Consider the following 26796-nt stretch of genomic DNA (forward strand, 5'->3'; position numbering starts at 1 on the left):
TTATGGCTTTCCAAGGACTGTCCACACCGGGGAGACTGAGGCCCGGAGGCTGCCGGCCAGCCAGTGGAGTCAGAGTAGAGTCGTGTCTTTGAGCCACAGTCTGGGGCTCTGCTCTCAGGGCCAGTGGCCCGAGCGTGTGACCTGTCCTCTGGGCCAGGACCGGTGGAGCCCCTGACCCAGGCCAGGAGCAGTTCATATGTCCAGGAGGTCCTTCTCCGTCCACCTCTTTCTCTGCTTAGAGGGAGTTCTCGAGAGACCCGCCCAGTGACCTTTCTTCTTTTTCCTGTCTCCAACTCCAGGGAGATGAGGGACCCATGGGGCCACCAGGAGCCCCTGGCCTGGAGGTGAGTGTCACCTGCCTGAGGGAGGGAGTGGAGTCACTGGGACAGAACCAGCTGTGAACAGGCAGAGAGCAGTCAGCCACGAGGGCCCTGGGCCTGGAGAGGGAGCACCGGGCACCGAGGAGAGAGGTGGTTGGCGGAAGGGTGGAAGTTAGCTGGGATCTCAGCCCAGGCTGCAACTCTGAGGACGTGGCCCAGGGTCTTCCCCATGGGCTGGGGAGGGCCAAAGTACCCCAAGAGGTGGGGTACGCTGAGCCTGAGTCCTCTGCACCCTCTGAGCAGCTTTCCAGGGGCCGCCTGACCCACTGCCTTCCTCCCAGCAGTGGGTCAAAAAGGAGAAGACCAGCCAGGCGCGGTGGCGGACACCTATAACCCCAGTGGCTCTAGAGGCTGAGGCAGGAGGATCTGGAGTTCAAAGCCAGCCTCAGCAACAGCGAGGCTCTAAGAACTCAGTGAGACTCTGGCTCTAAATAAAACACAAAATGGGGCTGGGGATGTGGCTCAGTGGTCTAGTGCCCCTGGGTTTAACCCCTGGTATTAAAAAAACAAGAACAACAACAATAAAAAAAAAAAAAACAAAGAGGACCCAAAGAGCTTTTGTTTGTGTGGGTTACATCACAATTAGTGATTAAATATTAGTAATAAAAATCATATTAGTAATTAAATCAAGATACTTTAAATGTATTAAATTAATAATAAGCTCACTGCATGTAAACACTGTGTTTTTTTTTTAAACCAAAAATCACTCTATTTTACAAAACAAGACAATTGAGTGGAAAAGTACCCTGGTTTTGCCATTTTTGCAAATCTCTTTAACGTCTGGCTTAACAGACGTGGACTCTCAGGTCCACCCTGCCTGTGGCCTGCTCCTGAGAACACCCGTCACACGCCCCAGAAGGCGCCCCTCACACTTGGGGGCAGACTGCACCTTAGTTTTAGGAAAGTAGTTTTGAGCTCTCGACACTCTTGGGAGGGCCTTGGGGACCCGCAGTATCCTCTGGCCACTAAATAACTCCCCCCACCACCCTGGGACCTCATGTGGTTGGAAGCAGTTGTCAGTATTCCTCCTGACAAGCAAGGGGACCAGGGAGTGAGGAGGCTCCGAGACCACCCGGCTGGAGGCCCCTGTGTCGTGGGACATGGGCTCACATCTCCACCTCCCAGGATATTTTGGCCCTCCCAGCCCATGGGAGGACCCTGGGCCATGTCCTCAGAGTTGCCCAGGACCCAGCAGTGCTGCCCCTCCCAGCCTCTCACTCACTCTCTCTGTTGCAGGGTCAACCTGGCAGGAAGGGATTTCCGGGGAGGCCTGGCCCAGATGGCGTGAAGGTGAGGGGACCTGGGATGAAAGTGGGGGGTCCCACATTTGAAGGCCCCAGGATAAGCCCCAAATCCCATGGCCAGTTGGAAAAAAAGAGAAAAAAATTGGCCCTCATTTATAACAAAGTATTGGTAACGGGCGGAGGGGGGAGAACTAACCTAAATGTCCAACAGAGGGGGATTGTTCACGTAATGGAATGTAGTACAGCTACCCACCATGGTGTTTGGAAGATGCCCGTGTGTAGGGTGGTGGGATAGTGATGGGGACCAGATTATAAAACCAGTGTTAGGCACGAGCCTATCGCAGGTGCTGGGTGGCCCCTTCTTCCTTCATACACAAAGCAGACTCTAGAAAACAGACTGGTCATCTCTGAGTGATGGGAGAAGAGGGGATTTCCATATTCTTCTCTGTGCTTCCTATTTCCCCCTTGTGTGCAATAAATATGGGTTACCTTTGTTAACAGAATTCCTAAAAAGTTACTAGAAAAAAGAACTGGCCCAGGGGAAGAGACCGACCACCCCCTTGGTGGGTTTCCAGGCCCCCGGGAGGGGGCAGTGTCATTGATGAGGATGCTGTGGGCTTAGATGTTCTCAGCTATTCCGGGCAAGAGGTTGCTGGGCCAGGTTTTCAGGAGGGCAGACAGAGCCAGGGGAGCCCAGGTGGCCGGTGACCGCCTCCCTTCAGGAGCTTGGCCCAGGTCCTCCCCGGGCCCTTTCTGGTTCTCGTGAACATGTGGTCCCGGGGAGGAGCCGAGGGGAGATGAGGCTGCATGGGAGGCCACAGGCCACGTCCGTTTCCCAGCCAAACTCTGCCAGTCCACACCCACGTCCTGCCCTCTGAGGTCCCGCTGCTGTCCCTCAGATAGAGGTTGGGTTTCTGTGGTGGAGGCAACGCTGTCCGGGGGGATTTACCCCACGGGTCTGTCGCCTCCCTAGCTCTACAGTGGGAAGACCAGGGCAGCCACGGCCACCTGTGGAGCAGGGGCCACCCACCCAGAGCGGCCAGGCGTGGCCGTGACAGGCTGTCAACCTGGAACCTGGAACTGGCCTGGTACCAGTGGCCACTAGGCCCGTGGCCCAGGGAGGGCCTGGGGGATTCCTCGGGAGGCCCGGACTCCATCTTGCATTCCCATCTCTCCTCCGTGTCTTTGCAGGGGGAGCCAGGGGATCCCGGGCGGCCAGGGCCCGTGGGTGAGCAGGTAAGCGATCGGTGCCTCTGAACGCAGTTGATGGGCACCTGCTGTATGTAAGCTCCCCATCTGGGATTCTCAGAACGGGGCCGGCCCCGGTTCTACTCTCTCTCACTTCGGCGGCCGCGGACAGTGGCTCTCGGGAAGTCTCTGGAGGAGGAGGTCACCCCAGGCCTGGCTCTGCACGGATGGTTTGGGTGCATCTGCTCAAACGTGTTACGTGACTCGTTTCCAGAACTGGAGCTAGAGCTGGAGGGGCCCTGAGCCATCGCACATGCTTCCCCTTCCCGGGTCACAGGTCAGGAGGCCTAGGCCAGAGAAGGGCAACCAGTCCAGGGCTTGTGGCCCGGGCATCCCCCAAATTATAGAGGACAACATGCAAACCAGCGGCCGGCTAGCCGGGAAGCCAGGCCAAGGTCTGCGGGAGAGAGGTGGCTGCGACTAGTCATTAAGAGAGCAGTTGTGGCTCGCCACCCTCAGCTGTCACAGTGGAGGGGAGCAGCCCCGCGGCCAGTGGACCGGCCTCCATCCCTCCTGCCCAGCCCTGGCGCCTGCCTCCAGCTTCTCTGGGCTCAGAGGTGGCCATCTCCTTCAGGCCTTCACACAAGGACCCCTCCTTGAGGACCCTGGACGGGCTTCTTCAGCAGGGCCAGGGGCACGATGCTGGGGACCCAGAAGGGCACGGTTGCGCTGAGAGGCACCCTTAGTGGCGTGAGAGTCCCACACTGTGGCCTCCTCACTAGCCTGCACCATCTGTTGGTGGGGAAGAAAGGGATTGAAGCCAGGGGAGGCCTGGATTTTTGAAATCTTTCCAGTGTCATTCGAGCACATTCTGTGGGAAGCCCGGGAGTTTGGAAAGGCTGCCTCAGCCTGGATGTATTTCCTGATTGGAAAAAAAAGAAAGAAAGAAAGGCAACATGATCACAAATTCAATTTCATAGTTATGCTAATGGAGGGCCCCTGGGAAATAGATACCCAGAATCCTAGAACAGCAGGACTCAAAGGGTCCTTGGAAATCACTGGGTCCAAATGCTTTGGATTCCTTTGCCAGGCTGATGAGCCTTGGCCCCGCACCCACTTCTCAGACTGGTTTTTAAATGCATCACATCAAGAACAAAGGATGCGAAGGAAACCAATTATATGGAAATAGTCATGGGAGTCTGTCCTCCTGTCCACCGTTCCTGATCAGGGCATTCAATAGCAAGATCTAGAGCCAGTCTAGGAATGACCTCAATTTTGGAGTAGTGACAAGCTTCTCGGTAGATTTCAAGGTTTCCGCACAGTGACTGTGGGATGAGAGGAACTATCTGGGACAGTCTTGGGTCTAGGAACCGACTGGGTTTGGTTTTCCTCTATTCAAAGGAAATGCTGAGTTCTCGTTAGAGGTTCATGAATATAAAGCTGTCATGTTTTCTGTTCGAGTTTGTGGACCCTCTGAATTCTATTCAGAGACCCTCGCAGGGACCCCTGGTTAAGAACTCCTGGATTTTGGCCATGTTGACAATCTAGGGTTCATGGAAGAGAAGTCGTCTCCACCAAGTTGACCACGAGGGATAGTAGCCAGGATCAGGAGGCGTGGAGCCTTACCTGGGGCAGCCCAGGCTCTCGTGGCAGCGACAGTCCCAGCTGGCTGTCCAGCCTGCTTGGACCACGACGGAGAAGCTACCTGAGCCAAGGCAGAGCTGGAGGCCACAGGCATGCCAGGGCCCTCCCCTCAGGGCCACGGCGAGGGGCAGGCATTTCCTCTATGGCAGAATCCGAGGGTCCCCAGGACAGGGCTCCAGAGCTCCCAGCACGTACCCTCCTCATAATCACAGTGACATTCATTGTCACCTGTGAATTCCCAGATGCTGTGCCGGACGCCCTAGGCACCTTTGCAGCCCCCCAACAGCACTATGATGGGCGGCATTATTATTCCCATTTTGCAAATGAGGAAACTGAGGCTCTGAGAAGTTAAATAACTTGTCGGAGACATCACAGCAGGGACCAAGGTGTCAGAGCCCGGGCTGGCACCGACGCCTGCTGCGTTCCCAGGGGCTGTCCTGGAGGAGCTGGATACTCTCTGACTTCCTGAGCCCTTGCATTGATCGCCCAGCATGCCCATGCCTGCCCACCCTGAGCTGTGTGTCCCACAGGGGGTGCACAGCTATCTTGTTCTCTGTTGCACCCTGGCACCTAGCAGAATGTCATGTGGCAGGAGAGAGCCAAGCAGACAGTGGCACCCTATCAGCAGGCAGCCTGAGGACCAGGCCAGACTTCTCCTCCACCCTGGGGGCTCAGGTCCTGCCTGTGCAGCACCCACCTAGGTAACAGCATTGTCTCCTACTCTGTGCCCTCTTAATGGCCCCAAAGGAGCTGGCCCTTCCCCTGGCCTTCAGAGCTGCTTCTCTGCCCGGCCTGCCAGGTGGAAGCCAGGGCCTCTGCCGCTGGCTCTGCTGGATCAGCCTTAGCTCCCTCCCCAGGGCAGGCCAGCCAGGATGTTCTGGGACAAGCCCAGCAGGGTGCCAGGGGTGGGTGCAGGGACGGGGCACTCACTGCATGGCCCTTATTCATTAGGATCCTGTTTGGCTTCTTGCTGGGGGTTTATGACCCACCTGCCCTCCAGGTCCCAACATCTCATAAATCTAAAGTAGCTATGAAATTTCTCTCTCCCTGGGCCAGTCGGCCAGGGCCTCTTAACAGAGCAGATTTTATTCCCTTCCTTTGGCCTCTTCTAAATGTTCAAGTGCTCCCTGGTGGGGAGCTCAGGCCACTGTCTCAGCCCCATGTCCTTTTCAAATAAGCTAGGAGGGAACGGAGATTGCTACGTTTATCGAGCACCTAAACGTGCCATGCATTATCTTGGCTTTTCAGAACAACCCCAGGAGGTCGGGACCTCATCCTGCATCCCTCTCCCTTCCTGCCCAGGAACCCCCTCCCCAGGGAGCCCAGGGAGACGGGCCCTCCTCATGGCCATGAGCTTCAGAGGCCTAGGGGTCGTGAGGAAGGCATATGGGATTTGGAGTCATACTGACCACAGTGTCAACCCCAAGTGGCAGAGCAAGACATGTACACTCCCGGCTGAAATTGCCACTTTAGAACCGTCTGGGGAAGGAAGTGTGGGTCTCAGAGGTGACCCTCTTACCTGGCCCAGGGACAGTGCACCGACTTTCCTGCTGAGCATGTGACCTCCACTCTAGTACCAGCTCTGAGTCTGATCTCACTCTGGCCAGAGTTGGGGGGACAGGTCGTAGGTCTTCATGGGACAAATCCATTCCCCGCTATCTTTCCTGATCCTCCTGGAAACTCTTGGCTGCAAATCTGGCTTCTTACACAGCCCTGTTTGCACTTGAACCACAGAAGAGCCCTCTGCTCACATTTTCCTTAGCAGGGGAGGGTGGGCCTGAGTGAGCAGCTGGTGCCTTCCTGGGGGACTTGCCCCGGTGTCCGCCTGTCCTAGACATATGAGCGTTTGCCCTCTAGGGTGACAGCAGGGCCTGCAGCCACCTAGAAGAGTCCCTGGAACATAGAGGCAAGTTGTCACCCAGGGAAGTTAAAAAGAGCCAGAGGACCACGGTGTGTGTGTGCGTGCACACGCGTGTCCTTTCAGGCGGGGATAAGGGAGCCTTTCAGAAGATCGGAGAGGCCTCCGTGTTCCAAATTCCAATCAGGTCTTGGCAGATGTTGTTACGGTATTTCCATTGCAGCCAGCGGGTTTGTTTCTCTCTTTGAAACAGCCCCAAAGCCCCCAAAGATGGGGACAGATGGCCTCTTCCCAGAACAGCCCAGGCCCCCCCACCAGCCCCCAGCTCTCCAAACGTGGCCGCCTCCCAGCCTGCTTCTGGCGCGGGAAGAATGTGTGGCACTCCCAGGGATGCTGGCAGCGGCCCCGCTTGGCTCCCAAATCAGAACCATCTGGCAGCGAGGGAAGGGAGGACCGTGCCCAGGGAGACAGCGCTCTCCTCTGTGGCCCCAGCCGGCTGGACGAGGGCTGGAGTGCCTGGGCAGGGGACCAGGGGACCTGGGGCCTGAGCTCCAGAGGAGGGGAAGTGCAGACTGTCTCCCTGGAAACTCAGCCGACTCCGCCTTCATGTTGTGTCCTCTGTTTTCATGAACGCGCCCTCCAGGGTCTTCTGGGATTCATCGGTCTAGTCGGGGAACCAGGAATCGTGGGAGAAAAGGTAAGTGCTGCCCGGCGATCAGCTATCAGTGGGAGGGTTTTGAGGTGGACAAGGCCAAGGGCGCGTGGACCTGGGGCTTTCAGACCACTGCTGGCCTCTCGCTGGACTGGGCATTCAATGCCCTGCCAGTGCCTGCCTCCCATTTCCCGGCACCCCCTGGGGCCCCTGTCATTACCGACGGGGACAGTTAGACTTTTCTGTGTGACCACCAGGGGATGCCTGGGGCCTGGGCTGCAGGCACTTTCTGCGGTGGGCAATGGACGGAGGGAGCTTCATCTTGTAGAGAGATGAGGGGGAACCTCCCCTCAGGCACCTCGGTAGCTCCCTGCAGCTCTCACAGGTGAGGTGACCCAGGCTCCAGCAGAGAAGGTGACTTGCTTGACGTCCCCAGGTAGTAAGAGGCAGAGCTGGGCCTTCATTATCCAAGGCCACATCTGCCCACTGTGCCTCTCTGCTTCTCAAGAGCAGCCTGCGGCTCCCCTTCCCGTGTCCGATCCGTCCCCTGCAGGAGACGGCCTTCCTTTGAGCTTATCTGGTCCCCAGAGCAAGGCCCTGGCAGAGCCAGTATTGTCCCCACTGAATGGATGGGGAAATGAGGTCCACCCTCGTCGGGCCCCAGCTAACTTCCAGGCTCGCGCTGTGCCGGCCTCTGTCACTCTGTCTGCGACACGCTGGCTGCTGCTCCTTTCCTCCTTGTCCTCCTCTTCCTTTAAATTGAACTTTTTATTTTGAAATAATTACCGATTTACAAGAAATTGAAAAAAAAATATCTAAAAGTAGAGAAAGGTCCCATGTGCCCCCAACCCTGTCCGGCAGGGCTGGCAGCTTTCACACCCAGCTTGTGACACCAGAGCCAATTCCTGCTCTCCCATTGCACAGTCATTCCGCTCCCTCCTCACCTACACGCCTGTGCCTTGGCCAGGTACACTTCCCTGTCCCTCCTGCCCCGCCCTTTCAGCCTGGATAACTCTTATTGACCCACAGCTCTTGGGCCACCTCCCGTGGTGGTACCTGGCCCTGTGACTTCCCTCCCAGCAAGTGCTCCAGGCCACACCTCTTCTGGAGGGTCCTGTCATCTCCCTGCCACACAGAGTGTCTTGCCTTGTGGGTGGGAGAAATCTGTATGTTTCTGCTCCTCATTGAACATCCAGGGCCTGACATAGAGTGTTGGGCATACAGTAGGTGCTCAATAAATTCTTGCTGGCTGGGTGGAGACAAGAAGTGTGACTGAGCATCAACAGAGGCGGGGTGTGAGCTCAGAGGCCCTGCCTTCCCGCCCTGGCTGTGCCCGCAGCCCCAGCCCTCGCAGCCCCTCAGTCTGGATTGGGCGAGACGGAGGGAGTGAGCTCCGATCCTCCAGTATCTCATCTCAGTGTGGCCTGGGGGGGGTGAGCGGAGTGGAGGGAAGGCTTTCTGTGACTCTTTCTGCCTTAGTGAGCCCAGCCCAGGGGATGCCAGGCCTAATGAGGACCACACAGTGTGGTCAGGGTCAGGGGGAGAAGGCGCTGGTCATTGGTGTGTCCTTCGTCACCATCCTAGCCCTATGGTCCTCTGCCGTGCAGGCCGCAGCCTCCCAAGACTCGTCTCGGTTTCCACCGAAGGAATCTCAGCTCCCCGTCTGGATGACATGTCCATGAGCTGGGCAGGGACTCTATAGACAATGGCCAAGTCCCTGCCCCTCTGTGGGCCCCTGGGAGGCCCTCAGCAGCTGCCCCCACAATCACCCACAGCCACAGCTATGACCTCTCTGCATTGCTGTCTCCATTGCAGGGTGACCGAGGCGTGATAGGACCCCCAGGCGCACCCGGACCCAAGGGGGTGATGGTAAGGAGTAAGTCTGCCTCCTCTGGCCCTCTCCTGTCGCAGCCTAGGGTGACCCCCTGCTCCTTCCCCACCTGCCACGTCTCCAAGACGTTCAGGACAACCAGCTCCTTGTCCCTCCAGGAGGCCTGGTCTTTGCCCTCCGGCCCAGGCTAGGCCCAGCCAGGCAGGGCTGCAGGAGGGACAGGCCCAGGCCACAGCTGACCCCTCTCTTCCTCTGCTTCCACCACAGGGTCACCCTGGAGTGCCAGGTGGTGTTGGGACCCCCGGAGAGCCCGGACCCCCGGTGAGCAGAGCCCTTGTTCCTGGGTGCAAACTCACCGTCTAGTGAGCACACCGAGTCCCGGCCTCACATCCGACAGAGCTGGGCTGGAGGGTCAGCCCCGCCCTCCATGGCCATGTCCCGGGGGCAGATCCTTGGATTTCTCTGAGTCCAAGTTTTGCTCATCTGAAAACCAGGAAGTAACCACGGTCATGGTCGTGTGACTCTGCAGGTTAAAACAGACTGTGGGCTAGTGTCCCTACGGAGTGATGTGGCCTCTCAGGAGCAGCTTGGTCACCATCACTGCTTTTGTCCATTCACTCATCTACTGGGGAAGTACCATGTGACATGCAGGCCTTGGGGGCCCCGACGTCCTGATTGCTGAGGAAGCTGGGGTACTCCTGAGGACCCCAAGGCAGAGGTGGTGGGCAGACGGGAAGGCTGTGGGAGAGGGGGAGCCAGGAACTCCTAGATCTGGGGCCCTTCCCCTAGGATCACTGGGGGGTCCGCTTTCATTTAGAGCAGGTGATCTTTGCTTGGGTCCCTCTGCTTATGAGGATGGAATCCGAGGGACAAAGCTGGCTTTGGCCAAGGTCAGGGCTCAGGTCTGGGAGCCTGCTCCCAGGTCGGGTTCCTGCAGTGACTGGGATGGGCTAGGGGACCTGCCCAGGCCTGCATCCTAGGACACAGCCAGGAAGGATGAGATCTGGCTGCCCAGGGTTCTGCAGACCGCAAACTGGGGAGCTCCCTGGGGCCGCATGACAAAGGCGGGCAGCCTCTGAGGTTTGAGCCACGGCAGGCCAAGCCAGGCCAGCCAGTGCCTGGCTCTTCCACGCACCTGCAGGTGCCAACCGGCAGGAACTAGATCAGCTCTTGGGAGTCTCACTCCGGGTGGGCGTCAGAGGACCAACGTTCTGCTGGGTGCAGCTCACCAGGCAGCTGAGGCGCCAGCTTGGACTCCAGTCGTCCTCCCCGTGTTGGAGATGGAGGGATGGAGCCCAGCTGCATGGGGGCCCCCCGGACGGGACAAAGGCCAAGGGCAAGGTGCCCAGGAGTCATCCACCTTCTGTGCCCTGGGCCTGGACCAGAGGGCAGCCTGGCTAGGAGTCACGGGGACAAGGTGGATGGTCAGTGGCGGGGTGGGAAGGTGCAGGCCTCCTCTGCATCTCCGCCCGGCTCCACTCGCTTCTCTCCCCACCGGCCTCAGTGCGTCCATCTGTTCAGTGGGGTGGCCCAGACTTCGTGATGCCAGGGTCGCCATTGACCTTTCCCTGCCCCAGCGTGGGACTAGTCCTTTGGGTCTCTTGAGGTTCCTGCTGGCCAGCCAGGTGCCTAGAGCACAGGGACCCAGAAACCCTGCTTCCGCTGCAGACACGGAGCCCAACCCCGGCTCCCCGCCTGCCCAGCTGTGTGGCTGCTGGCAATGTTCACAGCTTCTCTGAACCCGGGCTTCCTCCTCCACAAGGGAGTGTGATCTTACCTCAGTGTGAGAAGCCGCGACAAGCACCCGGCCTCGTGGGTGGTGTGCGCTAAGCAAGCTTCCTGCTGTTGCCAAGGGCTCAGCAAGTGGCAGTGACATTTTGTTGAATGTGGCAGTTGCCCCTTTAATGGTGTTTCTCAGACTGTCACCATGAGAGAGAGGTTTCGGCAGCTCCTCTTCCCCTCTGGTCAGCGTTTCCAGTCCCTTCAGTGTCCACCTCCGCTCCGGCCCATTGAAGTCCGTCAAGTCTGAGCCTCATAACTGGGGGTGGGGCAGGTGGGAAGGGCCTGGGACCTGCCCAGGGTGACCTGGTGACCCCAGCTGGGTCTAGTCTCCAGATCTGACCTTCTGCTCTCAAGAATGGATAGCTACCTTTCACTGAGGACCGTCCTCAGCGATGCCAGGAGGCAGGGACTCCCCTCCCCCTCCTGCAGAGGAGGACACTGAGGCCTGAGTTTAAATGACCGGCTCAGGAAGGCGGCCGGCAAGTGGCAGAGGGAATCGCATGGGCCCTCGGTGCCACGGGGGTCTGCCCAGCACTCGGTTCCTGCTTCTGCCTGGAGCCGCCGGCCCTCCTGGGAGCGCCCCCTGTCTCGGGAGAGTGGGCTCCTCTGGCCCAGTCTTTCCCGCCAGCCCTGGGCTACGTCGGGGACCATGGCCCCCTGGCTCTGCCGAGGGTTGAGTGGGGGCAGCCACAGCCCCGAACCCTGCAGCTGCAGTCAGAGGTCTGCTGGGTGCTGTGGCTGCGGCTGTCCTCTTGTACCTAGGGGGCTGGCTTCTCCCTGGGGCCTGCAGGGGCACTGGCCGTCCCCTCTTTGGAAGAGGAGCTAGCCAGCCCCTTGGGAATCACGCTGAGGGGAGGCTCCGGAGCCCTCAGAGGGCTCCCGCTGTCTGGGAATGCAGTCGCGGCCTGTGGGCCTCTGCCCGCTCCATCCCTGCCCGCATCCCTCAGTCTCTGGTTCCTCTGCCCCAGCAGATGTCCCTGCAGGGCCTGGTGCTGAGAATTCGGAGAATGAAACCCCCCAAGTTTCCTTGCCCTCTCCTGTCCCCCTGGCTTTTCTTGTCACTTCCTCAGCTGGGAGAATGGGGGCGTCCTGCTGGGGCTGCCCCTCCCCTCTGCCCTCTGCCCCTCCTCTCTGCCCCTTTTCCTCTGCCCCCTCCCCTGTGCCACCTCCTCCCTGCTCCCTTCCCTCTGCTCCTCCCCTTTGCCCTGCCCCCCTTCTTGGTCCTCTCCCACCTGCCTGGCCTCCCAGCCTCCCAGCCCTCCTTGGGCGGGTTCGAGGCTCTTCCTGCCCAGGGGAAACCTGTTCAGCGGCACATTTGCAGTCTGGGTGGGGTACGAGGGACAGGACTTGGTGGCTGCTGAGGAGAGGAAAGGAAAGGGAACAGAAGTGTGACCTTTGTCACACCTGTCACGACAGCCTGTCATTGCTGATTTTGAAATCAAGAAGGGAACGGCTCATCCAGATGGGCTCCTGCCCGCCACCAGGATGGTGGAAAGGCCCAGGGCACTGGCCCAGGCCGGAGGTTGTGGCCCTCAGCTGCCTTTCCCAATGGGCTGGCACCCTGCCTTCAGCTTGCAGCCACTGGGTGGAGGCAGGGAGGTTCCCGATGGTGTCTGGTGGAGGCTACAGCCTCCTACCCCCCCCCCCCAGTGCTCTCACCTCCGAGAAGGACTTCTCTAAACCGTGTTCCTCCCCACAGGGTCCTCCAGGATCGCGAGGCCCGCCAGGCCTGAGGGGCCCTAAGGGACGCCGGGTAAGTGAGGCTCAGATCCTGGGGCAGACACTGGGGAAGGGAGCACTTGGGAGGGCACCGCCTCATCCCTGTTCCCTGCTCTGAACAGACTAGGGAGGGTCCCGGGCTTGCCCTGGCCCTGGGCCTCGTCCGTGGGCACAGCTGGCCTCTGGTTCCAAGTTTCCTTCAGCTCATTTCCTCGCTCCTTCCTGCAGCCACGCTTTGACTGGCACCTGCAATGTGCCAACCACCACGGGGGCCCCAGAGACTGGGAACAGGAGGGCATCAGGCCACGCACACGGCTTGGCAGAGCCGGGCGATGGATTGTGGGGTTACCAGAACGTGCGGGGTGGAAGCACAGGCCTCTTGGGAGCCCTGAGGCGGCACCTTGCCAGGCGGGGCACCTAGGAAGGCCGGGGAGAGGGCGATGCCTGAGCTGGTGCCGGGCTCCAGGCAGAGGGGTGGGCCAGGACTTAGCAGGCACCATGCTAGACAGGGCTCAAAGGTCAGAGCTGTGCTCTCAAGGTAGTGGGGAGCCACAGAAGACAAGAGCTGGCCTGAGCACAGTGGCCTGGGGCAGTCACTGACACTCATCCAGTCCTCAGCACTACCCTGCTCCTAGGTGCTGTCTTATTGCCATTTTACACATGAGAAAACAGGTGCAGAGAGGTTAAGTCACTTGCCTCATATTGCACAGCTAGAAAAGGGTGGAACTGGGATTTGAACCCAGGGAGTTTGGCTCTCTTACATCCTGGACTGGCCTCCTTCTTGATCGTGCAGGGAGGGTGGGTAGAATGGTCTCCTCTGCCAGCTGTTGAGCAGGTGCCAGGCCATTCAGCCTCGCTGTGAAGAGGAAACAAGCTGCAATGGGAGCGGGGCCTGATACCCAGCCCCACGCAGGGGATAGGGTCACTGTCCACTCTTGGCTGGATTCCAGCTAGTTTAGAAATTTCCCCTGCACCCGATGGGATGGCCTGAGCAGCTGGACCCAGAGAGAGAGGGGAGATAAAGAGGCACTGCCCTCCAGCCAACAGGGCCCCTCCTAGTGCCCGTGTCCCTGGTGTCTTCAAGGGGAAGAGGCCCATGCACAGCCAGGTTCCCTCTGCCCCGGGAAGCCTATTAGCTGGAGGCTGAGCGGCCACGGCCCAGCTCCGCCCCCGGCCAGCTCCCCGCCCCGCTGCCCAGCGTCTGCACCACCCCTTCCCAGCAGAGCCTTGAGGAATTTCTCTCTGGCTTGAGGAAACCCAGGCTCCCGACCACATCAAAGTTCCCAGGACTGAGAGGAGAGATGGGATGGAGCCCCTCTCCCAGGGGGCTTGGCAGGAATGCAAAACCTGTGGGATCACCCCAGGCCCTGCCCAGCAGGCCTCCCTGGGCCGCTTCCCCCAGGTCACTGAGGGTGGGGCAGAGAGGCCCTGGGGTGGGGAAGAGCTCCCTCTGGGCAGCCTGCCCAGCTCCTGGTTTGCCCGGGCCCCTGCAAGGCCTCGCTGCTCTCTGGACCTCAGTCTCCCCATAGTGCCCTGGGGACTGGGTCGGGGAGGGAAGCAAGACCCTGCCTACCCTCCTGCCCGTGGAGGGTGGCCCCTGCTGCCCACCCTCCTCCCACCCTGGGAAGAAGGAGCTTGAGGGGTGGGGGCCGCCGGTGGGGGCTGGACCCTGTGCTCTGGGCAGGGAGCTGCGGGCCATGCCCACCAGCCGAAGCTGAAAGCAGGAGGGTTCTGGGTCAGAGGGGCTCAGCCTCCCCACCTCCCGGATGTGGGGCCTCAGACCGGTTTCCCAAGCTCCTGGAGGCTTTGTCCACCTGCTCAGGTGTGCAGCTCAGAGGGGCCGAGGACCCGAGATCCAGGTGCCAGGACCGCGCTCTGTGGCCATGAGTGGGCAGTAGCTTGTCCCCGGAAACTTCTCTTGAACCTCAGGCAATAGCCTCCCCCTCTGAGCCTCTGTTTCTTCCTCTGTAGACAGGTGGCCACAGAGGCCCCCCCAGGGACATGGCCCAGAGGTTCTGTCTTTTCACGAATGTCCCCAACATGCCAGCGCCTCCCAGTGCGGCAGGCGGAGCCCGCGTGTCTCCCTCAAGTCTCCCACTCCTCCTTTAGCGTTCCTCACGAGGGCTGAAGGTGGCCAGGGTCCCCCGCCCAGTCCGACCCAGGCCTGGCTGGAGGCCGGGGCTGCAGACACGGCCTCTGGGGCGTGGATGTGAGAGGGCAGGCTCTGCCAGAAACCCAGACCCGCAGCAGAGAGAGCCTCCTGCTCCCTCCCGAGACTGGCCCCATCCCTGAGCCAGGCCTTGGCCTTGCCCTGGCCTCTCCCAGCAGGGTCTCCCAGACGTGGACCCCCCACACCTCCCACAGGCGCCTCCCGCAGCTCCTCCAGCTGCCCCCCCCCATGACGGCGCTCCCCCCACCCCACCCCCCACTGAGCAACAGGGATTCTGGGGAGGACATGACGTGGGCTCCAGCTGACTTGGGTTCGAATTTCAGCTCTCCCTGGTGGCCCTGGGGCCACAAGCACGTTCACTTCCACTTCACTTCCACGCAGAACCAGCTCCTCGTCTGTAAGACCGTGGTCGGCTTTCTCTATTGCTGCTACTGTGGCTTCTTAGTGTCACAATTGTCACCGGTTCACCACTTTCTCCCTGCTCTCCTATGGTGAGCAGAGGGCAGCAGGGTCTAGGCCACACCAGGACCCCTCAGGGCCCCCTCCTTGGGAGCGCCAGGCAGCTGATAAAGTGGATCAACAGTTTTCCTGTCTCAGTTCTCGGTTGACTTTGTCCTCCTGTGTGTCAGTGGCTTTTCCTCCCCATTCCTCAGCCTCCCCCACCCAGACACTCCCCATCCTGGGGTCTGGAGGAGTGTCCCAGGCTGCTCCTCCAGCCACCTCTGCCTGACACCCTTTGTCCCCCACAGAACAAACACTGATCAGTTCCCCAGGGACCTTTTCCAGGAGACCCCATCCCACTGTGGCTCTGTGGGAGTGCCCATGGGGGACCCTGAAGGAGAGACCAGTTGCTAATGTGCTGAGGGGCCTTGGGTGGTGGGCTTCCTTAGCCTGGCCTCCGTGTTCCCAGCTGTGCATATGAGAGCAGGACTCCTCCTGCCCCCAGGACCTCTCCCCTGAGGGCACCGAGACTCCATCCAGTCTCCAGGGTCAGGACTGAGCCCAGGGCTCCAGAGGACAGTGGCCCTGCTCCTGCCCCCTCCTGCTGCCAGTCCTCCCTCTGTGAGCTGGCCCAGCTCACACATCTGGCCACAGGCTCCCTGGGTCCGTCTCGGTCTCCCCCGCACGCCTGCTTCCGCCATGCGTGTGCTCGGGAGGCGCAGGGTGTGAAGACCCGGCTGTGGGTCGTGGCCTCGTGGTTCTTGGTCTGATCCTCCGTCCCACGTGTGGAGTGGGTCAGCTGGGTTACCCCCCACCAGGTCTGGAAAGGTGGGGCCTCTGGCTGAGTCTCCCTGGCCATGCTGTCTGCGCTGCCATCTCGGCTGACACCCAAGGGTGACGTGGCTCAGGTGGCAGTGTGCAGGAAGGCACAAGGCAGAGCCCAGGCTTGTGCAGGAAAGGCCTGGGCTCCAGGAAGCCCCGCCATCCTGGCTCCCAGCCTGAGGAGACCCCTGCCGTCCACTGTGCTAGAACCTTCTTTCTTTTTCAGGGTCCCAGAGGACCGGATGGACCCGCTGGGGAGCAGGGGTCCAGGGGCCTGAAGGTACCAGCCGTGTCCTGCCTTTACCCCCCCCCCACACACACAGGGCAGGGGTTCCAGCACCAAAGCCAGAGGCCTGTCCTTCCCCAGCACCACCCCTAGGGGCAGCAGAGAGTCCTGGGGGAGGCTTAGGCCATCCCCAAGGCCAGTCGTCCTCCTGTCCCCGCAGGCCCAGAGAAGAGAAAGCAGGGGAGGGCCAGCCGGAGGGGATCCCAGTGCCTCTGAACCCCAGGGCCCCAGCCTCACCAGGCTCCTTGAGCTGAGGCCATCTGACGTCCCTGTCAGTGGGACAGGGTCCTGATGGCTGTGGAAAGCCTATCCTTTGCAGGGCCTTAGCTTTTCCGCCTACACAGTGGGGACAGGGGAGGACACTGTGGTCTCTCTGTGAGGCGGGTGCCTCCTGGGGAAGGGTCCTCCCATGAACCCCCCTCACTGTATGCGCTCCTCTTCCTGCAGGGCCCTGTGGGACCTCGGGGCAGACCCGGCCAACCTGGACAGCAGGTACGTCAGGCCAAGGTCACGCTGGCCGGCCGCCAGCCCCCACCCCACTCCCCGCTCTGTGATGTGTGCCTCTAATGACCCCCAAATGTGCTTCCAGGGCGCGGCTGGTGAGCGAGGCCACTCGGGCCCGCGAGGCTTCCTCGTAAGTGACAGTTCTCATTGTGGGGCTTTGGCACTGGGTGGGGCGCAGTAGCCACGGGTTCCTGGCCTGCTACGGAGACCCCATGGCCTCCAGCCCCTTCAGCATGTGTCCTCCCCTGGGTCTCTGCCTCCCTGCCTGTCACATGGGATCATGCCTGTGGGGTGGGGAAGACCCAGGACACCTGCGTGACTCACCTGAGGTCCAGGAGCAGGCGCAGCCATGGCGGGGAGGGACTGTGGTCACTGTGTCTCTCTCTGCAGGGCATCCCGGGTCCCTCAGGCCCCCCTGGCACCAAGGGCCTCCCAGGAGAACCGGTCAGTGTCCCTTACCCTCTTGACACCTTTGTGCTGGTCTCAGACCAGCCACCAGGGGTGTGGGCCAGACAAGGAGCAGGGCTGGAAAGGGACCATGCTGGGCCCCACTGTCCCTGGGCCAGGCCCAGGTGAGGGCGAGAGCCCTGCCCGAACTCCATGCTTGGGCCTCCGTGCACTTCCTTGCAGCCTGTTCTGCCATCAAGGAGGGGACAGCTGCCCCTGCCCCGCCCATCTGTGGTGGGGAGGAGACGGGAGATGTGTGGAGGACGTGCAGCGCAGAGAAAGGCAGGGAGGGGACAGACGGGGACACCGGTCAGCACACTAGGGGCTGTCAGGAGGTGGCTGGCCATGGCCAGCATCGGCCCTTTGTCCTAAGGGTGAGGGAGCCGTTGAAGAGCGTGACCTGCTGTCAGGAGATGCCAGGGCCTGGGCTTGGGGGATTGCCCAGGTGTCCCCATTCCTTGTGGAGGCTGCCGGGGCCAGTGCTGCTGCTGAGATGGGGGTCAGGGCGGCTCCAGAGCTGAGCGAGTGCCTGGGCCCTCCCCAGAGGGCACTAGGGTGGGCAGGACGCTCTGCCCCAGGGCCTGGATGAGAGAGAGGCCCTTTGAGCGCTGGGTTGTCCAGGACCAGAGGTGGGGGTCTGTGGGGCAGAGGATCAGGATGAGCCAGGCCCAGAGCCCGGGCCCCAGGGCAGCCCTGCTGGGCTTGGAGGGTGAGTAGGAGGGTGCAGGTGGTTGGGGGACCACAGGAGATTGGGACTGAGGACCTGGACTTCTAGGGTCCTGCAGTGCGGCTGGAGCGGGCTGGGCTGCGGGCTGGGCTGCTCCGTCCCAGGACCTGCTGGTCCTCCCCTCCCCCACCGCTCCAGCCCGTGTGGTAGGAAGCTGGCTTCTCCCAACTGTGTGTCTGTGTGTCTGTCTTCCAGGGCCCTCAGGGACCCCAGGGACCAGTGGGCCCTCTGGGAGAGATGGGACCCAAGGTGAGTGCTGGGCACCCTTGCTGGTCCTTCCTGCTGCCCCTCCCGCCTCCTCCTAGGGGCACCCTCCTGCCGTCCCTGTCCTGGCCCAGGGAGATGGCGGAGCCTTGTGTGCTGAGACTGGAGCTTAGGCCCTGCAGAGAGGGGAGGCCCGAGCCAGAGGCAGAGACCAGAGCTGGGCTCCCAGGCCCAGGCCCTCGGGGTTGGCAGGGCCTCTTTGCCTCACTGAGAGTACCCGCCTCCCCCCTGCTGGGAATTCAGCCGCACAGAGGTGGGACCAGACAGCCTCAGGCAGCAAGGAGCAGAGGGGCCTCAGAGCTCCCGGCCTTATCCAGAGGAGAAAGCCAAGCCCTGGGGTGAATGCGAGGCCGAGGCCATGCCCGGGGTGACGGGGTGACGCAGCGCCCTTTGTCCTGTCCTGGCCCCACTGCGGAGAAGAACTTGACCGCTCAGCCCTGAGCTCACACTGGCCTTGTCCCAGGCCTTAGGTGAACCATGAGTTCCCCCCCTGGGCTTGCCCAGGCTCCTAGGTGGCAAACCGCACTCGTGGGCAGGGAGAGGGTCCAGCAGCCACAGGTAGTCCTAAGGTGTGGCCAGTCTGGGCCCAGCCACCCTCCCTAGCCCCAGCTCAGGCTCCCAGAAGCTGCTGCCTGCTTCTGTCTCTGTGTCTCTCATGCTGTGTGACCTGAGTATATCCCTGGCCCTCTCTGGGCCTCAGTTACCCCCTTGCTTACAACCAGGGGCCGGCCCTTGCTCTAGGAGAGACTGATGGCATTTTCTTGCAGGGGCCGCCAGGTGCAGTGGGAGAACCCGGCCTTCCTGGGGAAGCAGGGATGAAGGTGAGGCGGGATGCAAGACGAGAAAAATGGCTGTCGACACCAGCACCCAGCTGCCACTGTCCATGTCCCCCACCCCCACCCACAGAAGGAAACAGGCGTTTCTTGTGCCTGGGATAATGGGCTCTCTGTGCTCCTGCTGGGGAGCAGGGCCTGGGGTGGCCACGGTGGGTGCCCGTCTGCCCAGAGCCCCGCCCTGCCCCTGCCGGGCAGCGTTTTCTCTAGCACCTGCTAGGCTGCAAGTCGGGGGGCCGCATCTCCGGGCCTGCAATGCCACCTGCGTCTCAGCACTGCTGTCCCCCGTTACCTGCCAAGAAGCAGATGCCCACTATACCTGGGCCTGGGAGGGCCTCCCACTTCTGCTGTTGGAAGAGGGCCTACGACCCGGGGAGCCGGCCGGGGCCGCGGGGCTGGCGCCGATCCCCCCAATCCCGCCCCGTGCCTGAGTCTCCCTGTCATTCAGAGGGCGCTGGACCGGCCTGTGGCTGTCGGGCTTGGCTTAGCTCCAGAACCTTTGCTCAAAGAACAATGGTGACCCCCGCCCCCCGTGTAGGAATAGGTGGGGAGGGCTGGTGAGTGCTGGGCTCTGCCTCCTCCTCGTGCCCCAGACCCCAGCAGGAGTGGGGCTTGGAAGTCCCTGCATGAGAAGGACCCCTTGGGGATCTTCAGGGTGCAGGTGACTCTTACTTGAGCCTCCCTCTGGTCTGAGTTTCTTTTCCAGTCTCCAGGAAGGGCAAGAAGCTGTCTGTTAGAGTGGCCATCCTGTACCGAGCCTCCAGGCCAGGCCACTCCAATCTGTACCCTGAGTGTGTCACCAGACACGGGCCCCGCGCTAGACTGTGGTCTGGTTACTGACCAGAGTTTCTCTCCTTCAGGGTAGTGGCGAAAGCCAGAGGTGTTCAGAGCAAAAAGTACTTAGGATAGTGCGCCATCGCCCATGAAGATAATGGTGATTGTGAAGGTGGTGGTGATGGTGGTGGAGATGAGATTGGAAGGTGTTGATGATGGTGGAGATGATACTCATGGTGATGGTGGTGGTGGTGGTGGTGGTGGTGGTGATGGTGATGGTGATGGTGGTGATGCTGATTATGATGTGAAGGTAGTGATGGTGGTGATAGTAATGACAGTAATGATGATCACAGGCATTATGGTAATGGTGGTGATAGTGGAGGTGATGATTGGAAGGTGGTGATCATGGTGGTGTTGATGATGGTGGTGGTGGTGATGACAGTGATGGTTATAATAATGATGGTGATGACAAGGAGAAGCTGCTGATGGTGATAGTGATGATAATGGTGGTGATAATTAGGAGGGATATATGATAATCATGGTAATGGTGATGGTGGTAATGGTAATATTGGCAATGATAATGATGGTGGTGGTGGTGATGGTGGTGATGAAATTGGGAGGGGTTGATGGGGGTGGATACAATAATCATGATGATGGTGCTGGTGGTGATGATGGGATGGTGGTGGTGGCAATGATGATGGTGATTTTGATGATATGATGGTGATGGTGTTGGTTTTGGTGGTGATTATGGTGGAGATGATAATCATGGTGATGGTGATGGTAGTGATTATGGTGGAGATGATAAATCATGGTGATGGTGGTGGTGATGATGATGGTGGTGATGGTGATGGTGGTGATGGTGATGGTAGTGATTATAGTGGAGATGATAATCATGGTGATGGTGATGGTGATGGTGGTGATGGTGATGGTAATGATTATGGTGGAGATGATAATCATGGTGATGGTGATGGTGATGGTGATGGTGGTGATGGTGGAGATGGTGATGGTAGTGATTATAGTGGAGATGATAATCATGGTGACGGTGATGGTGGTGATGATGGAATGGTGGTGGTGGCAATGATGATGGTGATTTTGATGATATGATGGTGATGGTGTTGGTTTTGGTGGTGATTATGGAGGAGATGATAATCATGGTGATGGTGGTGATGGTGATGGTGGAGATGGTGATGGTAGTGATTATAGTGGAGATGATAATCATGGTGATGGTGATGGTCTTTCTTCCCTGGTGCTGGGGAAGCCCATGTCCAGGGCTGACCTAGAGTAGGGGCTCTGGTTGATGCTTTATGATTCTCTTTGGTCTTTGGGAAGAGGGACTTCCCCAGCTCCCTCCTGCCCCCTGGTGGAAACAGGAGGGTATTGCGAGGACTGGGACTGGGCCTACCTGCCTTCATGGACTTGTGTTTGGCTTCTCCTAGGGCGACCTTGGACCCCTGGGCACCCCTGGGGAGCAGGGCCTCGTTGGGCAGCGGGTAAGTAGCAGCAGTGCTTCTCCCTGGAAAGCCCAGGGCGTGGGCGCAGGCGAGGAAGGGAGAGAAGGGCTCCATTCAGCCTCCTTGACCCTTGGTTTCCTCAGCTTAGAAACAGACCAGGCCTCTTCCCGGCCTCGTGCACCCCCATCACCAGCGTTTCCCCAGTGTGGAGGAAAGCGTTCTGTGGCTGGGGACGTTGGGGACGTGCACGCTTGGTGTTCGCACTTACCCATTAGCACCTCTGAGAAGGCCTGCAGTCAGTGGCCTCCTCTGGGTGAACCCAGGGCGTCCAAAGGCATCGAAATTCCAGGGATTTTATTGAGAACATGTCTGTCCTTCAGAACTGTCCACAGTTGTCCCTCCCTCTCCAAGAGAGACCTGCGAAGCCCTCGAGGGCCCTGGGGCCATTTCTTTATGTTCCCTGCTGGTTTATTAAGTCCTCCTGAACATGACCCCTGGGCAGCTTGAGGACACAGCAGGCCCCTTCCTGATGGGGCAGCCCACGGGGGAGAGGGCGTCCGAGGGCCTCTGTTCATGGGCTCCAGGCCTGACCGTGTGTCCGTCTTTCCTCCTGTCCAACACCTCGTGCTCCCCGTGGCCCGAGGTGGGGCTCTCTGGACCCCTCCCAATATAATAATGTGTCTTGGTCTCTCTCATCCCCTTTCCAGGGAGAGCCAGGCCTCGAGGGTGACGGTGGCCCTGCTGGGCCCGACGGGCTGAAGGTACGTGCCCTCTGGGTCAGGAGCTGGGAGGAGGGGGTCAGTTCTGCCCTCCCAGAGCACCCATCCCCACAGCCTCTGCGGTCAGTGTGGCCCCCTGGGAGCCTGGCCCTGCCCACCCAGGTGCCTGCTCGGTGGAGCTGGGGGCTGTCACCACCTCCCACTCATCCGTGCTCCCTTCTCCTGAAACATCTGCTTCTCTTGGCTGAGGGAGGTTGCTGAGCGCCCTCCAGGCCGGGCCCAGAGCCCAGGCTTTGGTTTCTGTTGCCTTCCAAGCATCCTAAAATATTAGAAAAACAATAACCACCAGCGTTGATGTGCACGCCACTGTTTAGGGAGGACTAGTGACACAGGTACCGGCTGAGCCCTCTGTATGAATCACCTCCATCATTGCTGCAAGGTAAGTTATATCTTTAGAGAGGAAACTGAGGCTCAGAGAGGTTTAGCAGCCTGCCTGCGGACACACAGCTAGTAACTGGCAAACCCAGGGCCCAAATCTGGGTCTATCTGGCTTTAAACTGTAGCTCTTTCTGCTGCAGGGTGCCCCAGTTCTAAAGGTGGGGAGATTGAGGCTCACAGGGGGGCAGAGAGGTGTCTGTTCAGAGTCTAAGGCTGCGAATGGAGGATCCAGGATTCAAACTCGAGGCTCACAGAGCCAAAGCTTATTGGCCCAGCTCAGCCCGGCCGGTCCCCGTCAGCCACAAAGGCAGGGCCCTTAGAGGGACGCAGGGGCTCTCTGCAGGCAGCAGCCCTGACTCACCAGCCCCACCCCGGCCCAGGCCTGGCCCGCCTCCACTTCTGCCCCTCAGGTGGGCTTTCTCCAGGGCTGACCGGCACTGGGCACATCACCCCCACCAGCCCCTCCCAGGTCCCAGGTGAGCGCCACAGCCAGATCCCCTGTGCCACCCTCCGTGGCCTCAGACCAGCACCCTCTCCTCTGGCCTGCATTTCCCCAGGCCCAGGCCTCTGCCCGTGCCCCTCCCCCAGAGCCCAGGACTTCCCCTCTCCCAGGGCGCCTTGGTGACAGGCCCCGGCTGGCTTAAAGGGTGACAGCTCCCCCACCCCAGCCCCCAGCCCTGGGGTACAGCTGGGTCCCTTTCCTCCTCCACCACTCAGGTCCCTGGGCCCCATTTCCGTCTTCTTTCACTCCCTTCAAAACTAATTCTACCCGTGTCCTTGGACCAGAGTAGTTGCTCAGATGCACAGCACCTTCCCTGGTCCTTGCATGAATCCCAGGAGAGACTCTGCCTTCTATGGTGTCTGCCCAGGCGTCACCTTCATGGTGAAAACTGCCTCTAGGTGTGGACAGCACTTGACAGTTTATAGAGTGCGTCTGGACCAGTCTCTGTTGACAGTGACGGTGCCCAGTGATAGCTCCCCTCTCTCCACCCTCATTCCCAGGCGCTGTGCTAAGCTCTCTGCAGGCTTTCTGTCCTTCAGGCCCCTCAGTGACCCCTTGATCCTTGTTTTATTACAAGGAAACTGCCCAGGGTCACCCAGCTATTGGGTGCAGTAAAGAGCGCAGCCCAGGGCTGAGGGAGGCGGTCCCTGGGCAGAGGTCCTTGGGCTGAGAAGGAGCCGGAGCTCTGTGTGCTCACCACTCCGCCACTGGCCACTGCGTGGCATGAGGAGTCCCCACCTCCCTCTGGGCCTCAGTCTTCCCATCTATGAATGGGGAGAGTGGAATCAGGCGGCCTGGAACGCTGAGGTCACAGGTGTCCCCGGAATCCCCGGAGCCTGCTCTGCGGGGCCACAGGAGCACCCCAGCTGTGTGGGAGGCCTGCAGGGTGCTGTCGCCCTGGGACCGGGTCCTGTACAGGGCGGCCAGGGTGACGAGCCAGGAGCGGCCTCAGAGCAAGGGGTATGCGGGGGGCCAGGGGGGCAGCCCCTCTCTGCACCAGGCTGTGCCTGGAATCTGAGAACCTCAGTGGGCCTACCCGGGGCCCTGGCCTGACCTGCAGCCCACGCTGGGCTCCCTCCACATCCACACTGCCTTGCCAGGGTCCCTCATCCGCTGTGACGTCAGGACACAAAACTGGCCAAGCCGCATGCTGCTCCTCCTGGACTGCTCCCAGACGCTCCCTCCCCACTCATGTGACCTCAGGCCCTCACCCTCCAGGGGCCCCTGAGCAGCCCCTGCCGTAGACCCCGGGGTGACAGCCTTCTGACGAACCCTGCCCTCCACCTGCAGCCCCTGCCCAGCCTCACCCCTCGTGCCTGCTCTGCCCAGGGCCCCCACCGCGTCCTGGAGGAGCCTGCTTTCCCCAGGACCCTGCGGAGCGGCAAGCTCAGGGCCACCTGGCCATCAAAGCCCTTTGCAAAGCCAGAGCATGCGGGGAGCAGACGCAGCCTGTGACTTGGGCTCTCAGAGCCCACAGTCCTTCCCAGGGACAGAGCCTCAGGTGCCCCGGACCTTGCAGTCCCAAGAGGACCTTGGTGACATCCCCAGTAACTACAGAGCTGCCTTCAGGGAGAGGGGCTTGGCGGGAGCTGGCCAGTCCAGCTCCGCTATTTGAGGCCAAGCGATGGGTCTTGCTCGGCTTAGTGTCCTCTCTGTAAAGCCGGACCTAAGGACACGTGCCCCGAGAGGCTGCGGCCAGGAGGAAGTTAGTTTAAAGGATCCAGAATCGAGGCCAGACACGGGAGCGCCAGGTGACACTGGCTGCCACCCACCCGACAGGGTGCCATGTGCCCACGCTGAGCAGGCCACGGCCCCAGAAGGCCATCTCAGCATCATCTCTGGGGACGCGGCCCAGCTTACCCCTAACTCGCTCAGCTGCCTGGAGCCGAGGCCTGGCTGCATGCGGCCTGGCTCCCGGCAGAGCCATGGCATGTGGCATGTGGCGTGTGTTGTGACCATGCTGCCTCGGGGTGAGCGAAGCTGAGGAGTGCACCTTGGAGTAGTGACAAGTGGCCCCTCAGATGGCGCTTCCTCCTTGATAAAGACTCATCCAGCCCGGCCCTGGAGGCTGAGGCAGGAGGATCCCAAGTTCAAAGCCAGCCTCAGCAATAGCGAGGCTCTAAGCAGCTCAGGGAGACCCTGGCTGTAATAAAATACAAAACAGGCTGGGGACGTGGCTCAGGGTCGAGTTCAATCCTGAGTTCAATCCTGTCCCCCACTAAAGACCTCATCACGTCCCCGTTCTCCAGGGAGTCGGCCTCGGGGCCAAGTCACCGTGTCTGCTACCTTGCCCCTCCTGGGACCTCCCGGTGGCTGTGCACAGAGGCCTGGCTTTTCTCTGAGCCACTGCCCTGTCTGGCCCCAGCTCAGGCAAGGACATGTGGCAGCCGCCCTGCGGGACACTGCCCATGCTGGCCACGCCTGCCAGCCCGACTCAGGCGACTCGGGCCTCCACGCAGATCCCCGAGGCTTGGGCTCAGGTGGCCTGTGACTGATGCGCTCTCTCCCCCCCTCATGCCTTCCCGACCCAGGGGGACCGAGGTGACCCAGGGCCTGATGGAGAGCATGGCGAGAAAGGCCAGGAAGGGCTCAAGGGCGAGGACGGGGCCCCCGGCCCTCCTGGTGTCACCGGCGTCCGGGTGAGTGTGCGGGCGGCGGGCCAGCGCTGGGCTCCTGGTCACAGGCACAACCTGCCTGCAGTGCCAGGGCCTTCGAGGGCGAGGCTTGGGCGGGGGCACCGGGCTGACGACTGGGACCTTCTTGGTAGTGGGCCCGGGGGTGTCCACAGCTGAGCTGGGGGGCCGGAGGGCCAGCTTGCCAACTCGCTGCTACAGCACCAGCCTGCTGGGCGGTGGGACCCCGTGTCGTAGCCGTCCCCCGGGCTGTGAGTCCCCTTCTTCTCCCAGTGGAGGGTCTGGGCTATTCCCCACCCCTCAGCCCACTTTCATTCAGGCCTATTCTTGACATTCCCTTTCCCTCCCAGAGTGTCGAAGTGACTAACCTGGCACAGATCCAAATTAGCCGGCAACAAACTGGTTGTGGGAAAATGTTTGTTTCCTAAAAATAGAACCAAAGTGCTAATCCCCCTTAACAGCTGCAGCAGAATGAGCTCACCACTGAACTGGAGAGGAACAGGAGCACTTGGTTGGACTCTCCATGCCAGAGGCTTCCCCAGGCTGGGCTCAGCTGTGGGGAAATGGGCCAGGGGGACTCGGCAGAAGGGCCGCTGGCCCCCATTCTCCCTCAGTAACTTGCTGTGTGACTTTCTCACTCACTCCTTGCCCTCTCTGGTCTCACCTTGTCACGATGAAAGATTTGGAGGGGAAAACGTGTGCTAAGATCCCTTTGACATCCCACATTCCAGGCACCCCTTTTACTGAGTTTTAAGTATCACACTGTACAATGGCAGGCACTGTGGCAGAAATACCCTGAGGACAGAGTCTAGAGGTTGCACCTGCATCCTGGCTTCAGCAGCTCCCCTCGTTGTGCCTGTAGGAAAATCACTGTGCTCCTCTGAGCCTTGGTCTTCTCATCCAGAAAGAGTCAGTGAGACTCCACAGGCAGCGCCCAGAACCGAAGACTGAGGGTTCCGAGGAGGAGAGGAATAGAAGCTGGTGGTGGAGGTGAAGGATTTGTGGATGGGACTGGGGGTGACAGCAGCAGTGGTAGTGCTGGTCGTGGTGGTGGTGGTGGTGATGATGGTGATGGTGATGGTGGTTATGGTGGTGATGATGGTAGTAGTGGTGGTGGTAGATGGTGATAATGATGATGGTGATGGTTATGCTGGTGATGGTGATGATTGTGGTGATGGTAGATGGTGATGGTGATGGTTATGCTGGTGATGATGATGGTGGTGATGGTGATGGTAGATGGTGATGGTGATGCTGGTGATGGTGCTGATGGTGATGGTGATGGTGGTTATGGTGATGGTAGATGGTGGTGATGGTTATGCTGGTGATGGTGGTGATGATTGTGGTGATGATAATGGTGATGGTTGTGATGGTCATGGTGGTGATGGTGGATGGTGATGGGATGATTATGGTGGTGATGTTAGTGATGTTGGGTGATGAAGGTGGTGATGCTGGTGATGTGATGGTGGTGATGACGGTGATGGTGATGT

General features: G+C 60.2%; 1 protein-coding gene across 5 annotated transcripts in view; it reads left to right on the top strand.

Annotated features, from left to right (window-relative positions):
- Positions 1-26796, top strand: part of Col27a1 (collagen type XXVII alpha 1 chain) — a 125421-nt gene that overhangs the window by 73050 nt on the left and 25575 nt on the right. For all 5 annotated transcript variants that reach the window (XM_071600861.1, XM_071600862.1, XM_027949442.2 and 2 more), the window contains 16 exons: positions 300-344; positions 1617-1670; positions 2816-2860; positions 6958-7011; positions 8782-8835; positions 9065-9118; positions 12279-12332; positions 15958-16011; positions 16465-16509; positions 16607-16651; positions 16912-16965; positions 17891-17944; positions 18727-18780; positions 21003-21056; positions 21725-21778; positions 25208-25315. In XM_071600861.1, the coding sequence (XP_071456962.1) occupies positions 300-344; positions 1617-1670; positions 2816-2860; positions 6958-7011; positions 8782-8835; positions 9065-9118; positions 12279-12332; positions 15958-16011; positions 16465-16509; positions 16607-16651; positions 16912-16965; positions 17891-17944; positions 18727-18780; positions 21003-21056; positions 21725-21778; positions 25208-25315 (882 nt within the window). The remainder of the gene's footprint in view (positions 1-299; positions 345-1616; positions 1671-2815; positions 2861-6957; positions 7012-8781; positions 8836-9064; positions 9119-12278; positions 12333-15957; positions 16012-16464; positions 16510-16606; positions 16652-16911; positions 16966-17890; positions 17945-18726; positions 18781-21002; positions 21057-21724; positions 21779-25207; positions 25316-26796) is intronic.

Source organism: Marmota flaviventris, chromosome 13, assembly GCF_047511675.1.
Source record: "Marmota flaviventris isolate mMarFla1 chromosome 13, mMarFla1.hap1, whole genome shotgun sequence".
NCBI lineage: Eukaryota > Metazoa > Chordata > Mammalia > Rodentia > Sciuridae > Marmota > Marmota flaviventris.